Here is a 16,568-nt window from a genome sequence, read left to right as displayed (position 1 = left end):
TCAAGGAAATTCCGTGGAGGAAAACATTCCTCAGGATGAGCCTCAAATGAGTTTAGATTCAACACCATGTTTGGAAGGTTCTGTTCAAGAGCGAAGGTATCCTCTTCGAAACAGAAAACAAGTGGTTAAGTTAAATTTGTAAATATGGAAAAAATAAGTCTATATCCTGTGTTATGTATAAACATGCAAGTTATGTATGATGTTTATTATAATAACTTCTTCATTAAGGAGGGAGAAGTGTAATGTCTGTGAGCTTGTAATGTTTGTAGCTCCACGCTGTGGATGTGGACGTATTGTGTACTGCAACTGCAGAGTTAATAATGAAACAGAAGCTGGAGTTCCGGAGACTTCCGAGAGCTGCCTGCCATGTTAAGAAGCTGTGTGTGCTTGTGCTCTGTGAATATATCACAGGGATCTGTACCTGTTCTATGGCACTGACCACTGATGCAGTGATGCTGAACAAGACCACGCTGCTCCTTGACTAGGATTCCTCACTTGTCTCCAGTCGTCTTAGTTAACACTTGCCACTGGACCAAGACCTAGCTCTGACAAGCCCGTGTGGTGGCTGATGTGCGAAAGCCACCATACATTAAACAAATCCATGCACAGGCATCTTCCACCCTTCAAGATGTAGTTCGGGACCTGGAATATTAGGTCCTTCATTGAAACACCTGTGAACTCATCCCTTTTTGGCGTGGAAGCAAGTCATCCTCGTTTCGTGGGACCACCTATGATGATGACATAGAAGTGAACCACCACCTCATCTGAAAGCTTACAAAGAGCAATATGCAAGGAAAATAGGAACACAAGAATGAGACACTACAGAATGGTGGGACATGGGTTGTGTTCCCCTTCCCCCACAATCTCAGGTTTCTGTTCAGCTGTTTGAAGGTGCTAAGTGAGGATCAGATGGTTCCCCAGAGAAAGAACTGGCATGAGACCTCACAGGGCTGCTCTCACCAGCTAGCCAGGACCACTATTAGAAGTCTGGGCACAGACCCCCCCCCACCTAGCTCCCTTGGAGGAATGAGGTTAGAACCCAGGAGGCCAGCGAGGCAGAGAGCCAGGGGTAAAACAGCACAATTGCCCACTTGGGCTGATGCAGACTCTCAAACTGGTGTGTGTGACAGGACTGTGTGTGTGAAAGGTGGGGCGGGCAGGGGAGAGAATACAGAGAGACATTGAGTGTGTGTGAGGCGTACCAACTGACCTGCATTTCGCAAGAGAGAGTCCACTCTCATCTGAGAATGATGGCTCCCACAGGTATGGACTGTGCTGGGAACACAAGCCACTTCTTTCGTGCTCTCTTTGACAAGAGTGGATTTAATACAGAACTTTCAATACTGCTGTGAATGCTGGGACAGTCCTGCTTCCATTGCTATCTCTCTTCCTTCCTTTCATTCTCCAGTTAGAGAAAGAAAGAAAAACAGAATGAGAGAAGAGAGACAAAGAGTAGGTAACCGCCATTTGGTTTTCCCACATGCTCAGTTTATGGACATAGCTTGGCACCTATAATAGTGTTAACTTTTCTGGCCTGAGCTAAGGTTCAGATATACAATGAAGGACGGAAGGACGGAAGGACGGAAGGAAGGAAGGAAGGAAGGAAGGAAGGAAGGACGGAAGGAAGAAAGGAACATAATAAGAACATAAGAAATAGGAACAGGGGTAGGCCATACAGACCCTCGAGTGTGCTCCGCCATTCAATAATACTATGACTGATCCGATCATGGACTCAGCTCCACTTCCCTGTCCGCTCCCCATAACCCCTTATCCCCTTATCGTTTAAGCAACTGTATATTTCTGTCTTAAATTTATTCAATGTCGCAGCTTCCACAGCTCTCTGAGGTACCGAATTCCACAGATTTACAACCCTCTGGGAGAAGAAATTTCTTCTCATCTCAGTTATAAATGGGTGGCCCCTTATTTAAGATCATGCCCCCTAGTTCTAGTCTTCCCCATCAGTGGAAACATCCTCTCTGCATCCACCTTGTCAAGACCCCTCATAATCTTATACGTTTCGATAAGATCACCTCTCATTCTTCTGAATTCCAATGAGTAGAGGCCCAACCTACTCAACCTTTCCTCATAAGTCAACCCCCTTATCCCCGGAATCAACCTAGTAAACCTTCTCTGAACTGCCTCCAAAGCAAGTCTATCCGTTCGTATATATGGAAACCAAAACTGCATGCAGTATTCCAGGTGTGGCCTCAGCAACACCTTATACAGCTGCAGCAAGACTTCTCTGTTTTTATATTCCATTCTCTTTGCAATAAAGGCCAAGAGGGTAGCTAATGTAACACCACTTTTTAAAAAAGGAAGGAGAGAGAAAACGGGTAATTATAGACCGGTTAGCCTGACATCAGTAGTGGGGAAAATGTTGGAATCAATCATTAAGGATGAAATAGCAGCGCATTTGGAAAGCAGTGACAGGATTGGACAAAATCAGCATGATTTATGAAAGGGAAATCATGCTTGACGAATCTTCTGGAATTTTTTGAGGATGTAACTAGCAGAGTGGACAAGGGAGAACCAGTGGATTTGGTGTATTTGGACTTTCAAAAGGCTTTTGACAAGGTACCGCACAAGAGATTGGTGTGCAAAATCAAATTACATGATATTGGGGGTAATGTACTGACGTGGATAGAGAACTGGTTGTCAGACAGGAAGCAGAGAGTCGGGATAAACGGGTCCTTTTCAGAATGGCAGGCAGTTACTAGTGGAGTGCCGCAGGGCTCAGTGCTGGGACCCCAGCTCTTTACAATATACATTAACGATTTAGATGAAGGAATTGAGTGTAATATCTCCAAGTTTGCGGATGACACTAAACTGGGTGGCGTTGTGAGCTGTGAGGAGGATGCTAAGAGACTGCAGGATGACTTGGACAGGTTAGATGAGTGGGCATATGCATGGCAGATGCAGTATAATGTGGATAAATGTGAGGTTATTCATTTTGGGGGCAAAAACACGAAGGCAGAATATTATTTGGATGGTGGCAGATTAGGAAAAGGGGAGGTGCAACGAGACCTGGGTGTCATGGTTCATCAGTCATTGAAAGTTGGCATGCAGGTACAGCAGGCGGTGAAGAAGGCAAATGGTATGTTGGCCTTCATAGCTAGGGGATTTGAGTATAGGAGCAGGAAAGTCTTACTGCAGTTGTACAGGGCTTTAGTGAGGTCTCACCTGGAATATTGTGTGCAGTTTTGGTCTCCTAATCTGAGGAAGGACGTTCTTGCTATTGAGCGAGTGCAGCGAAGGTTCACCAGACTGATTCCAGGGATGGCTGGACTGCAAATGAGGAGAGACTGGATCAACTGGGCCTTTATTCACTGGAGTTTAGAAGGATGAGAGGGGATCTCGTAGAATCGTACAACTGGACAGGTTCGATGCGGGATGAATGTTCCCGATGTTGGGGAAGTCCAGAACCAGGGGACATAGTCTTAGGATAAGGGGTAGGCCATTTAGGACTGAGATGAGGAGAAACTTCTTCACTCAGAGAGTTGTTAACCTATGGAATTCCCTGCCGCAGAGAGTTGTTGATGCCAGTTCATTGGATAGCTCAAGACGGTGTTAGATATGGCCCTTAAGGCTAAGGGGATCAAGGGGTATGGAGAGAAAGCAGGAAAGGGGTACTGAGGGAATGTTCAGCCATGATCTTATTGAATGGCGATGCAGACTCGAAGGGCCAAATGGCCTATTCCTGCACCTATTTTCTATGTTTCTATACCATTGGCCTTCCTGATCACTTGCTGTTCCTGCATACTAACCTTTTGTGTTTCATGCACAAGTACCCCCAGGTCCCGCTGTACTGCAGCACTTTGCAATCTTTCTCCATTTAAATAATAACTTGCTCTTTGATTTGAAGGAAGGAAGGAAGGAAGGAAGGAAGGAAGGAAGGAAGGAAGTAACATGTGGTGCAGTGTCTATGGATCAAGTGTGAGATACAATTCTCAGAGAGTTGGGTTGTACATTAAAGCTTTTGCTGTCCCTTGAAGAGGTCAGCTTTGTCATCCTTCAAAATAAGCAATGTAGAAATATTTTGTTCCGGGGCGGGGGCTGGTATTGTGGTCCATGTCCAGGTCGACAGTTTGTTTATCATCCCATTTTCACATGGTGATACTTGAGTTCTGCCTAATATGGCAGCTTCAAATTTGCACTCAGAGGAGGGGTAAAGGCTTGGCACTTCTTAAAGATGTTTTACATTAATGATGGAGTTGATATTCAGACAAAGGTACCACTCACTTGTCTAGGTCCTCCCTGCCTGCAAACCCAGACAGATTCACTGACCCATTACTTGGTATTCATTACTTGTGGTGTATTGCCAGCATTGACCTTCGATACACAAGTACAGGTCACACTGCCCAGCTGGGAATGTATGACAATATCCAAGACTCTGGCTGATTTTGGTCAGTGGAAAGGTCTTCCACGCACTAGAATAGGCCCCATGTTTTAGGCAGCGTCCACAATGCCAGAATGGCAGGCCTTTGCTGGTGATCCGAGACCCCAGCAGTGCCATATCAGGAGTGGCCCAGTTTGCCCCCCTTCTCTGTATCACAGACGAGTCGAAGCCTCTCCTCACCTCAGGTCCATGGAGGTGCGCGTTCCAGCAGGTGTCAATGGATCACCATTTGGAGCGGGAATCCTGGCGAATTTTTCGTCCAGGCGATACATGTGAGGCTCGGAGGCCAACTGTACCTGGTAAATGGTTGCCTCCTTCCTGCGCCCCCCCCCCCCACTCCCAGCCCCCTTTACCTTGGCTGGTACGGCTTTGGAACATCGCAGCTCCAGTCATGTGATATGGCCACAATGCTGCACAAGTCACATGGTACAGGCGTGCTACGGCATAGATCACACAGTGCAAGTCATGTGCCCCAATCATACTACAGCATGCAGTACAGTCACACAACACCTACCTGCTTTTATACAGCACCTTTAACATAGTAAAAATGTCCCAAAGTGCTTCACAGAAGAGTTATCAGACAAACTTTGACACTGAGCCACATGAGGAGACAACAGGATCGGTGACCAAAAATTTGCTGAAAGATCATCTTAATGGAGGAGAAGCAGGTAGAGAGGCAGAGAGGCTGAGGGCTTGACGGCTGTGTTAGCATGCTCCAAAGGACCCATCGAGACACCTGTTGCCTCCTTACAAGCAGCAAAGCCCATCAGCCCACACTGCATCCTCTCCGAGCTTCTAGACCAGTAAGGCCACAGTGAGCAACCTCCCCACCATGCGACCCCCCCCCATAGTGAGCAACCTCCCCACCCTCCGACCCCCCACACATTGAGTAACCTCCCTACCCTCCGACCCCCCCCCACACAGTGAACAACATCCCCACCGATCACCCCCCTCCCCCGCCACAGTGAGCAACCTCTTCACCCTCTGACAGCCCCTCCATAGTGAGTAACCTCCCCACCCTCTGACCCCCCCCAACAGTGACTAACCTCCTCACCGTCCAACCCCCCCCCCCCCACAGTGACTAACCTCCCCACCCTCCGACCCCCCGCCACAGTGAGTAACCTCCCCACCCTCCGACCCGCCCCCCCCATAGTGATTATCAGCCCTTTCCCGTAGCCTAGCAATTTTATTCATTCCCTTTTGAAAGCTACAATTGAATCTGCCTCCACTCCCTTTCAGGTAGTGAATTCCAGGTCCTAACGACTCGCTGTGTAAAAACGATTTTCCTCTATGTCCACAGATCCTTAAAGGTCGTTAAGGTAGTTAAAGGCATAGGGAATGCTTTCCTTTATTAGCCGAGGTATAGAATACAAAAGCAGGAAAGTTATGCTGGAACTGTATACAACAATAGTTAGACCTCAGCTTGAATACTGCGTGCAGTTCTGGTCAGCACATTGCAGGAAGGATGTGATTGGACTAGAGATGGTACAGAGGAGACTTACGAGGATGTTGCCAGGACTAGAAAACGTTAGCTATGAAGAAAAATTGGATAGGCTGGGTTTGTTTTCCTTGGAACAGGGGAGGCTGAGGGGAGATTTAATTGGGGTGTATAAAATTATGATGCGTCGAGATAGAGTGGATAGGAAGGACCTATTTCCCTTAGCAGAGGGGTGCATAACCAGGGGGCATAGATTTAAAGTAGTTGGTAGAAGGATTAGAGGGGAGATAAAGAAACATCTCTTCACTCTGAAGGTGGTGGGGGTCTGGAGCTCACTGCCTGAAAGGGTGGCAGAGGCAGAAACCCTCACCCCATTTAAAAAGTACTTAGATGCACACTTAAAGAGCTGCAATCTACAGGGCTAAGAACCTAGTGCTGGAAGGTGAATGAGGCTTGGTAGCTCTTTTTCAATCGGCAAGAACACAATGGGCCAAATAGCCTCCTTCTGTGTCATAATTTTTCTATGATTCTATGTCGCCTTTGGTTCTTTTGCCAATCACCTTAAATCTGTGTCCTCTGGTTCTCGACCCTTCCGCCAATGGGAACAGTTTCTCTCTCTCTACTCTGTCTCGACACCTCATGATTTTGAACACCTCTAACAAATCTCCTTTCGACCTTCTCTGTTCTAAGGAGAACAACCCCAGCTTCTCCAGTCTATCCACGTAACTGAAATTCCTCATCCCTGGAACTATTCTTGTAAATCATTTCTGCACCCTCTCTAAGGCCTTCACATCCTCCCTAAAGTGCGGTGCCCAGAATTGGACACAATACTCCAGTTGAAGCCGAACCAGTGTTTTACACAGGTTCATCATAAATTCCTTGCTTTTGTAATCTATGCCTCTATTTATGAAGCCCAGGATCCCGTATGCTTTATGAACCACTTTTTCAGCCTGTCCTGCCACCTTCAATGATTTGTGCACATATACCCCCAGCTCTCTCTGTTCATGCACCCCCTTTAGAATTGTACCCGTTAGTTTATATTGTCTCTTCTCGTTCTTTGAACCAAAATGTATCACTTCGCACTTTTCTGCAATAAATTCCATCTGCCACGTGTCCATCCATTCCACCATCTTGTCCATCGCTATCCTCCTTGCTGTTCACTATACTTCCAAGTTTTGTGTCATCTGCAAATTTTGAAATTGTGCCCTGTACACCCAAGTCCAAGTAATTAATATATATCAAGAAAAGCAGTGGTCCTAGTACTGACCCCTGGGGAACACCTTCCACCAGTCCTATAAACATCCATTCACCACTACTCTCTGTTTCCTGTCACTGAGCCAGGCTGCCACTCTCCCTTTTATTCCATGGGCTTCAACTTTGCTGGCAAGCCTATTATGTGGCACCTTAATAAAACGCTTTATGGAAGTCCATGTACATCACATTTTAATTCTCTGCCCCACTCCCACTCTGCCCTCTCTTTCTTTGGCCTCCTGCACTGTTCCAATGAATGTCAACGGAAGCTTGAGAAACAGCGCCTCATCTTTCGATTAGGCACTTTACAGCTTTCTGGACTCAACATGGAGTTCAACAATTTCAGGTCCAAACCACCGCTCCCATTGCTTCAGTAGCTGCTATTGCTATTTGCACCTCCTCCAGACCCATCTTTTGTTTCTTTATTTGTCCCATTACCATTCCCTTTTTGCCTTGCACCATCATCCCTTTAGTCATTTAAACACTCCAGCCTCCCACCACTGCGGTCACAGACATTCCCTTTTGTTCTTTCCTCAGAGTGATTATCTGCAAGAACATTTTTGTGTCCTTCTGCGCATGTGTGCAGTCGGCCCCGCCCCTTATTGCGCATGGGCGTGTCTCCGAGGTTCGGCTGCAGTTGCAGCTGCAGTGGGGAGTGGGCCAGCCTTTCCTCAGCTCTGTGACAGGAGGCCCCTCACTGGATCTGTGGCGAGAAAAGAGGATCAAAAGGGAGGTCAGAGAGAGAGGTCGGAGAGAGGGGGGAGAGAGGGTCGGAGAGAGAGAGAGAGGGAGGAGAAAGAGAGAGGGGTCAGAGAGAGGGGAGGGGGGTTCGTCTGAGAGAGGGGAGAGAGAGAGAGGGGTCAGAGTGAGGAGAGAGAGAGAGAGAGAGAGAGAAAAAGAGAGAGAGAGAGAGAGAGAGAGAGAGAGTGGGTCAGAGAGAGAGAGCGAGAGACAGAGGGATCGGAGAGAGTGGAGAGAGAGGGGTTGGAGAGGGGGAAGAAAGAGAGGGGTTGGAGGGGAGGGAGAGAGAAATGGTGCAGAAGAGAGAGAGAGGGGTGAGAGAGAGAGGAGAGGAGAGAGGGGAGAGAGAGAGGGATTGGAGAGAGAAGGGTTGGAGAGAGAGAGGGGAGAGAGAAAGAGAGAAAGGGGAAAGAGAGAGGTTGCAGAGAGAGGAGGGAAAGGCGAGAGAGAGAGGGGAGAGAGAGAGGGGTTGGAGAGAAGGGAGAGACAAGGGGTCGGAGAGAGGGGAGAGAGTGGGGGGATTGGTGAGAGAGAGCGTGGGTTCGGAGGAAGAGGGGGGAATTGCAGGGCAGAGAGGTCAGGAAATTGGTGGAAGGGGCACTGGGGGGGGGAGGTGTGGTGAAGAGTACGGAGAGCACAGTGAGGATGGCAGGAGAATGTGATCCAGGTCTAATGTGGGGGGGGGGGGTGCGGGGGCTGGCGGTTGAGAGTGTGATGCAGATGGCAAGACTGGACGAAATCCATAAGTCATGACACTGTCACTATTCACTTGATACCCAATAAATCTGTTAACAATCTGTGACCCACACATAATGGCCTCTCTATGGCAGGGGTGGGGGTGGAAGAGAAGGTCAGAAAATTGTTGGGGGGAGAAGTCATGAATCCATGGGGAAGGAACTTGGGCAGGGGAAGGTCAGGAACCCGGGGGGGTGAGAGGAGGGGGGGCAGTGGGGAAAGGAGGTCAGGAACGTGGGTGGTGGGTGTCATGTATCTCACATTACTGTATATAACTGTATCTTACCATGCTATACATGACTGTAAATAGATATGACCTGGAACAATAAGCATACCTTACCACCAGGGGTGCACTTGCAGGAGACACTCCATACTTGTCCCACTGCAGTATATAGAGGAAGGTCTCAGGCAAGTGCAACACTGGAGAGCTGGAATTAAAGGTGCAGGTCCTGAGTGATCTTGACTTCAGCATGTGTCTCGTGTAAGTCAGTACATTAGAGTCAGGACTTAACAGTGGCGACGAGTTACGGGATCACAGAATCCACAGAATGGCTACCAACAGCTCAGATGAGGAATACAATGCTGGAGACAATTGGGATGACTTTATAGAAAGGCTCCTGCAAAGCTTTGTGACCAAAGTCTGGCTGGGCGACGATAAGGCAGACAAGAGAAGAGCCCATCTCTTGACCAGCTGTGGCTCGAAAACATACGCTTTAATGAAAGACCTGCTGGCACCCGAGAAACCAGCAAGCAAGTCGTTTGAGTTGAGCACACTGGTGAGAGACCACCTGAAGCCAGCGAGCAGCCGACACATGGCCAGACACAGGTTCTACAACTGCAGACGCTGTGTGGGCCAAAACATACCCGACTTCATGGTGGAACTTCGGAGGCTGGCTAGTTCATGTGAGTTCACCAATGAACTAAGGAGAGACGTACTGAGAGACTTTTTTATTGAAGGAATAGACCACGCAGGCATATTCTGAAAGCTTATAGGAGACTAAGAAGTTGACTCTAGAGGCAGCAGCAGCACTGGTCACACAGACGTTCTTGGCAGGCGAAGAAGAAACGAGGCTGATCTATACTTTGGTACGACAACCAATGAGGCATCGGAACAAGGGGTTCACATTGTGAAACAAACCGCTACCCCACACACAGACAAAGGCAGGAGAACAGGCCTTCAACAGCAGACAATGGCACCAGAAGCCATCAAAATCAAGGGCCACATGAACGGCTGATCACACCTCATCAACCCACAATGTGAACAATCAACAACAGATTGAGAGAAGCTCAAGGGAGATCAGCCAGACGCAGCTCATCCTTCGGAAACAATGGAAACGGTCTGTGTTGGAGATGTGGGGGAAGGCACTCAACCAGGGTGTGTCGATTTCAGCATGCCGTTTGCAGAAACTACACAGGGCATGTGCAGAAAAACAGCAGCTCAGCTGGTATACGAATCGGAAGGGTCGGAAAGCTTGGAACAGTGCACGGGACGCCGAGGTACAGCGGGTTAACACGATCAATGTCCACTGTTCTTACACCAAGACGCCTCCAATTATGATAAGGGTTCGACTCAATGGGATATCCGTCAACATGGAACTGGACACGGGGGCCAGTCAATCCCTCATGAGCGTTCAACAATTTGAACAGCTGTGGCCGCACAAAAGCAACAGACCAAAACTCACAAAGATCGACACCAAACTAAGGACCTATACTAAAGAAATCATCCCAGTCCTTGGCAGCGCCATGCTCTTAGTCACACACAAAGGGATGGTGCACCGACTTTCCCTGTGGATTGTCCCCGGGGATCTCCCAACCCTGTTGGGGAGAAGCTGGCTAGCAGAACTTAATTGGAAATGGGATGATGTACACGCCATGTCGTCAGAGGAACGGACCTCCTGCTCAACAGTTCTAAGCCGTTTTGAACATCTCTTTCAGCCAGGTGTGGGCACCTTCAAAGGGGCTAAAGTTAGAATCTACATCACACAGAATGCCAGACCAGTTCATCACAAGGCTAGAGCTGTGCCTTATGTGATGAGGGAAAAGATTGAAAACGAACTGGACCGGCTTCTGCGGGAAGGCATAATTTCTCCCGTGGAATTCAGCGACTGGGCAAGCCCCATCATCCCCGTCATGAAGCCTGATGGATCCGTGCGAATCTGTGGGGATTACAAGTCTGCCATAAACAGAGTCTCCCTACAGGACCAATACCCGCTGCCCAGAGCGGAGGACCTATTTGCCACGTTGGCTGGAGGAAATCTTTTCTCAAAACATGACCTCACATCTGCGTATATGACGCAAGAACTGACCGAAGAGTCTAAGCTACTCACCACCATCAACACACATCGAGGCCTTTTTGTGTACAATCGATGCCCATTTGGCATCAGGTCGGCAATTGCTATATTCCAGCGCAACATGGAGAGTCTGCTCAAGTCCATCCCGGGGATGGTTTTGTTTCAAGATGACATACTCATCACGGGCAGGGACACTGACTCTCATCTCTGCAATCTTGAGGAAGTACTAAGTCGATTGGATCGGGTAGGCCTAAGAGTTAAGAAATCCAAGTGTCTGTTTCTCGCGCCTGAGGTTGAATTTTTGGGCAGAAGGATTGCCGCTGATGGAATCCGCCCAACCAAATCCAAAACCTAAGCAATTCGCCTGGCACCCAGGCCCCGGAATGTCTCGGAACTGCGCGCCTTTCTCGGGCTACTCAATTCCTTTGGGAACTTTATGCAGAACTTGAGCACGCTGCTGGAGCCTCTCCACGTGCTACTCAGAAAGGGGTGCGATTGGTTTTGGGGGGACGCCCAGGAACACGCTTTCAATAAGGCATGCATCCTTCTATGTTCCAAGACTGTTTTAGCCTTTTTTGACCCAGGTAAAAAGCTAATCCTTACATGTGGTGCGTCAGCGTATGGGGTAGGGTGCGTTTTACAGCATGTCAATGATGCGGGTAAATTGCAGCACGTTGCGGGTCACTTTTGTGGGCGGAGCGCGGGTACGGTATGGTTGAGAAGGAGGCGCTTCCATGTGTGTACGGTGTCAAAAAGATGCACCAATACCTTTTCGGGGCCAAGTTTGCATTAGAAACCGACCACAAACCCCTCACATCCCTACTATCCGAGTGCAAGGCAATCAACGCCAACACCTCAACGCGCATTCAGCGGTGGGCACTCATGCTGGCGGCTTACTACTACATGATAAGGCACAGACCAGGCACAGACAACTGTGCCGACGCACTTAGCAGGCTACCCCTGGCGACCACAGAAGGGTCCGACGAACAGGACTGTGAGATGGTCATGGCAATCAATGCCTTTGAATCCACAGGTTCGCCCATGATGGCTCGCCAAATCAGAGCCTGGACGACCAGCGACCCCACGTTATCTCGAATTAAAAAATGCGTTTTAACCGGTCACTGGGCAGAGGCTCGCGATGCCTGCCCCGAGGAGGTCAAACCCTTCCATATGCGCATGCATGAACTCTCACTACAGACAGACTGCCTGATGTGGGGCAGCTGAGTAGTTATGCCCTTACGAGGCAGGGAGGCGGCTGTCCGGGAGCTCCATCGCGAGCACCCGGGGATCGTCCTTTTGAAGGCCATAGCCAGATCTCATGTCTGGTGGCCTGGCATTGACGCGGACTTGGAGCTCTGCGTCTGTCGGTGCATCATTTGTGCCCAACTCAGTAATGCCCCCAGGGAGGCCCCCCTAAGCCCCTGGCCCTGGCCCACCAAATCGTGGTCGTGGGTGCATGTAGACTATGCGGGTCCATTCATGGGCAAAATGTTCCTCGTAGTCGTTGATGCATTTTCAAAATGGATCGAGTGCACCATTTTAAACTCGAGCGCCACCTCCACCACTGTGGAGAGCCTTAGAACCATGTTTGCAATGCACGGCATTCCTGACATATTGGTCAGTGATAATGGTCCGTGCTTCACCAGCGCAGAATTTCCTGATTTTATAGTTGACCAAGGTATAAATCACGTTAAGACGGCACCTTTCAAGCCGGCCTCCAATGGCCAGGCGGAGCGAGCAGTGCAGATCATTAAACAAGGCATGCTCAGATTCTAAGGTCCCATGCTGCAGAGCTGCCTGTCGCGACTGCTGCTGGTATACAGATCTCGTCCGCATTCGTTGACTGGGGTTCCCCCCGCGCAACTAATGATGAAACAAACCTTAAAGACCAGGCTCTCGTAATCCTCCCAGACATGCATGAAATTGTTGAGGCTAAGCATCAAAAGCTAACTGAGTACCATGACCAAAATTCGAGGGGTAGGTGGAATGAGATAGGGGACAAAGTTTTTGTGCTAAACTATGGCCGGGGTCCCAAATGGTTTGCAGGGACAGTAACAGACAAAGTGGGAAACAGGCTACTGGTTGTACAAATGGACAATGGCCAAACCTGCCGGAGGCATGTCGACCAAGTAAAAAGTAGATTCACTGATAACACTAAAGAACCAGAGGCAGACTACAATGTGGAACTCACACCACACCTGGTGGACAGACAGGTGGAACAACCTGAGGAAAGGGCAGTCTCAATAGACAGCCCACGCGAGATACCAGCAATCACACCGAACGAAACAGACAGCCTAGGCGATATACCAGCAGTCACACCGAATGAAAAATAGGCACCAAGGCAAACAACTGAACCACAACTAAGACGCTCCACGCGAGAGCGCAGACCACCTGAGAGACTGAATCTATAAAGGCAATAAGACCTTGGGGGAGGGTGATGTCATGTATCTCACATTACTGTATATAACTGTATCTTACCATGCTATACATGACTGTAACTGGATATGACCTGTAACAATAAGCATACCTTACCACCAGGGGTGCACTTGCAGGAGACACTCCATACCTCTCCCACTGTGGTATATAAAGGGAGGTCTCAGACAAGTGCAGCACTGGAGAACTGGAATTAAAGGTGCAGGTCCTGAGTGACCTTGACTTCAGCATGTGTCTCGTGTAAGTCAGTACATTAGAGTCAGGACTTAACAGTGGGGGTGATTTGGTCACGAACTTGGGTGGTGGTAGGGGGCAGGGTGGGGAGTAGGTTAGGAACTTGGGCTGGGGGATGGGGCAGGAACTTGTTTGGGGAGAGGGGGAAGTTCTTAACCCGTGAGAGTGAGCTCTAATCTGTCTGGAGACAGTAGTCAGAATCGCTCAAATTACTCTTTTCAAAGTAATTGATTACGTAGGTTACATTGGTTACAGATTCAAGAGAAACTGCTGGGTGTCTTATCCTCCAAGGGGACCAATCAGCAATCAGTCATGTGATCAAGGGGACCCAATTAGAGCTTTATGTGTTAAAATAGCGCATCTTTCTTCCCTTATCTCCCCCCTTTCCCTGCCCTGCGCTTGCTTAAAAACCTGTTATATCTCTAACTTTTTCCAGTTGGGACGAAGTGTCATCGAAACGTTAACTTTGTTTCTCTCTCCACAGATGCTGCCTGACCCGCTGAGTGTTTCCAGCATTTTCTGTTTTTATTTCAGATTCCAGCATCTGCAGTGTTTTGCTTTTGTATATAATAAATACAAGGGACTGGATTTTAGGCTTTTATGTTTTTGGGGCGATAATGGCGGTGGGGCAGGAAAGTTAGCGGCCGGGAATAGTTTGCGCCTCAGTCGGTAAGTTTGGGCATCTGGGCCCTGTGTCAGGGGGCACAGCGCTAAGGGAGGCGATGTACACCTACCTCTTGTGACGCTAGGATGGGAAACTCCCGAGAAACTCCGAGAGACGCCTGGACGGGAACCTAAAAAAACTAAAAATACATTCCCAAAACATTGCCCATGCCACCACAACACAAATCGCTAAAAAAGTTAAAAGAAAAAGCATCGCGCTTACCTTAGGAGTCCATTACTCACCTCTTCGGGATGGTTGGACCGCCCTGATTTCCCAGGTGGTCAGTGTGAGGTGCGCTTCCAGGCGGACGTGTCGGGCAGGAGCTCAAACTCGTGCCGGTGTCACAACCAGGAGCGTTGCACACCGGCGCAACTCTTCCGGGCGGTGCTGCTCCACGCTGCCGCAAAACCGGACCTGAGGATCCCTGCGGGACGCTGGAGGCTGGCCACCCGACCAGAACACCTCACCGCCGCCATTGCCGCCGCTCCGGAGTGAAAAACGGAGTGTGGAGGACTCGAAAATCCTGCCCACTCTTTTTCCTTTTGAGGACCCTCCCTAGAACTTTGTTCAAGCTTTTTTTTTGTCAACCATCCTAATAACTCTTTCAGTGTCCAAATTGTTTTTGATTACGTCTTTGTGATGCATTTGGGGACATTTTACTCTGTTGAAGGCACTGTATAAATACTAGTTTTTGTTGAGTTTCAAGACTGTCACACAAGCCGAAGCCCGAAAGCAAGTCATAGTGTCGCCTGCACACGGTTAACATGTCATATCATCCAATCAAAGTCACAAGCGCTGCCAACGGCGACTATACCCCTTGTCGTGCCAGGGGTCGCTACTCTACGACAGTTTGGCGCATTACCGGTGACTGAAGTTGCATGTTTGGGTCTGCTCCGCTCTCCAGCAAGGACTTGATTGTATCGATGTCTCCTGCCAACACGGAGAAAAAGATTGGCGCCATCGGGTTTGTGGAATTATTGGGGTCCGCCCCTCTGCGGAGAAGCAGGTTAAAGATCACTCTTCTTCTCTGGTGTCTGGTGAAAGGCACACATATGAAAAATAACATTGTTCTATCATTTGGTGATAAGTCAAGGATTAACAATTTTGATACGCGAGGATCGGAACACAGGGTCAAAACTAAACAGAACCATGCTGGACATGTAGTAATGGGACACAGGAGAGTTAATCTGACTGCACAGAGCGCAGTGTATTTAGCAATGGGACAGGGGAGAGGGTGAGGGTAACTGGACAGAGCGCAGTGCATTTAGTAATGGGACAGGGGAGAGTGTGAGGGTAACTGGACAGAGCACAGTGCAATTAGCAATGGGACAGGGGAGAGTGTGAGGGTAACTGGACAGAGGCCATGCAGGAAGGCTCCATGCTTGATCCCTATTTGGAGTTAGCAGGTCTAGGCTTAGATGTCAACCATAATGCCGCTATAGTTGGCCTCTGTACCCTTGAGTAAGTGAGCCGAAATAATAAGCAGCCTTGGAATGGCACTGCAGTTGGCCATCAGATGAGGGCAGTTGACCTGCAGCAGACACCATTTCTCATGGCTGAGACTTACTAGGCACACAATTGAAGGCTGAGTGAAATATTTCAGCCATCCACCATGAATTTATACCTCTGCTTGAGTTGATATCTTCACCAAGAGACAAGGGGAGGGGGCTGCGGGGCAGGGGTTAAGATAACTGATGAAAAATGTATTGGATGGTCATCGGTTTACATTGAATCAGGTCAAGGAGCTTATCTGGTAATGTGTTTCGGTTGTGTTTAAGTGGGATGCCTTTATTGCAAGGCCCTGGTGAGACAATTGTTCTTGTGGCACCTACTCTGATTTCATCTCTGCTATTTCCCACACTTTTTCGGCAGGTAGCAACAATGAGTTCCCAGTTGAGCTCTTAAAATGCGTGTTCCTACTTAAGATATGAGCAACACGCAGCATGTGTTGGTCAATGACGTCGAGCGGATAGTTCCTGACGCTTTGCGAAGATTCAAAGTTAACAGTTGAGGGAATGCCTGCTGATGGAGCTGTTAGATCTTCAGATTCCTCATCAGATTCTGATATTGTACTTTCCTCCTCCTGCAACTCCTCACTTTTCATTTCTGGCATCAGTGAAACGGACGGAAGCTTCTTGTTGGATATGCTCCCCACCCTGATCTTGCGGTCATGAACTGCGAGTCTCTTGGCCTCATGCACCTTCTGTGTCAGTTCACCTTTGCTCAATGGGTCTTTAGCAGAAGTGTACTCGGCCTGGAGAAAGAACAATTCAAAGTGAGGTCACCACGAGGCGGACAACAGTAAACTCTTCAGCAAGAAACCTCAGCGAAAGGCCAAGGACCACAGTGCAGGATGCCAACGAGGTGAAACCGAGACATTTTTAT

At 48.8% G+C, this 16,568-nt stretch overlaps 1 protein-coding gene across 1 annotated transcript in view; it reads right to left on the bottom strand.

Annotated features, from left to right (window-relative positions):
- Window positions 1–16,568, bottom strand: part of ankmy1 (ankyrin repeat and MYND domain containing 1) — a 179,279-nt gene that overhangs the window by 65,934 nt on the left and 96,777 nt on the right. The window contains exons 10-11 of the mRNA XM_070884029.1: window positions 16,016–16,437; window positions 15,046–15,217 (exon numbers count right to left, since the gene is read on the bottom strand). Coding sequence (XP_070740130.1) covers window positions 15,046–15,217; window positions 16,016–16,437 — 594 coding nt within the window. The remainder of the gene's footprint in view (window positions 1–15,045; window positions 15,218–16,015; window positions 16,438–16,568) is intronic.

This window comes from Pristiophorus japonicus, chromosome 6 (assembly GCF_044704955.1).
Source record: "Pristiophorus japonicus isolate sPriJap1 chromosome 6, sPriJap1.hap1, whole genome shotgun sequence".
Taxonomy (NCBI): Eukaryota; Metazoa; Chordata; class Chondrichthyes; family Pristiophoridae; genus Pristiophorus; species Pristiophorus japonicus.
This window is presented reverse-complemented; position numbering and strand designations above follow the sequence as displayed.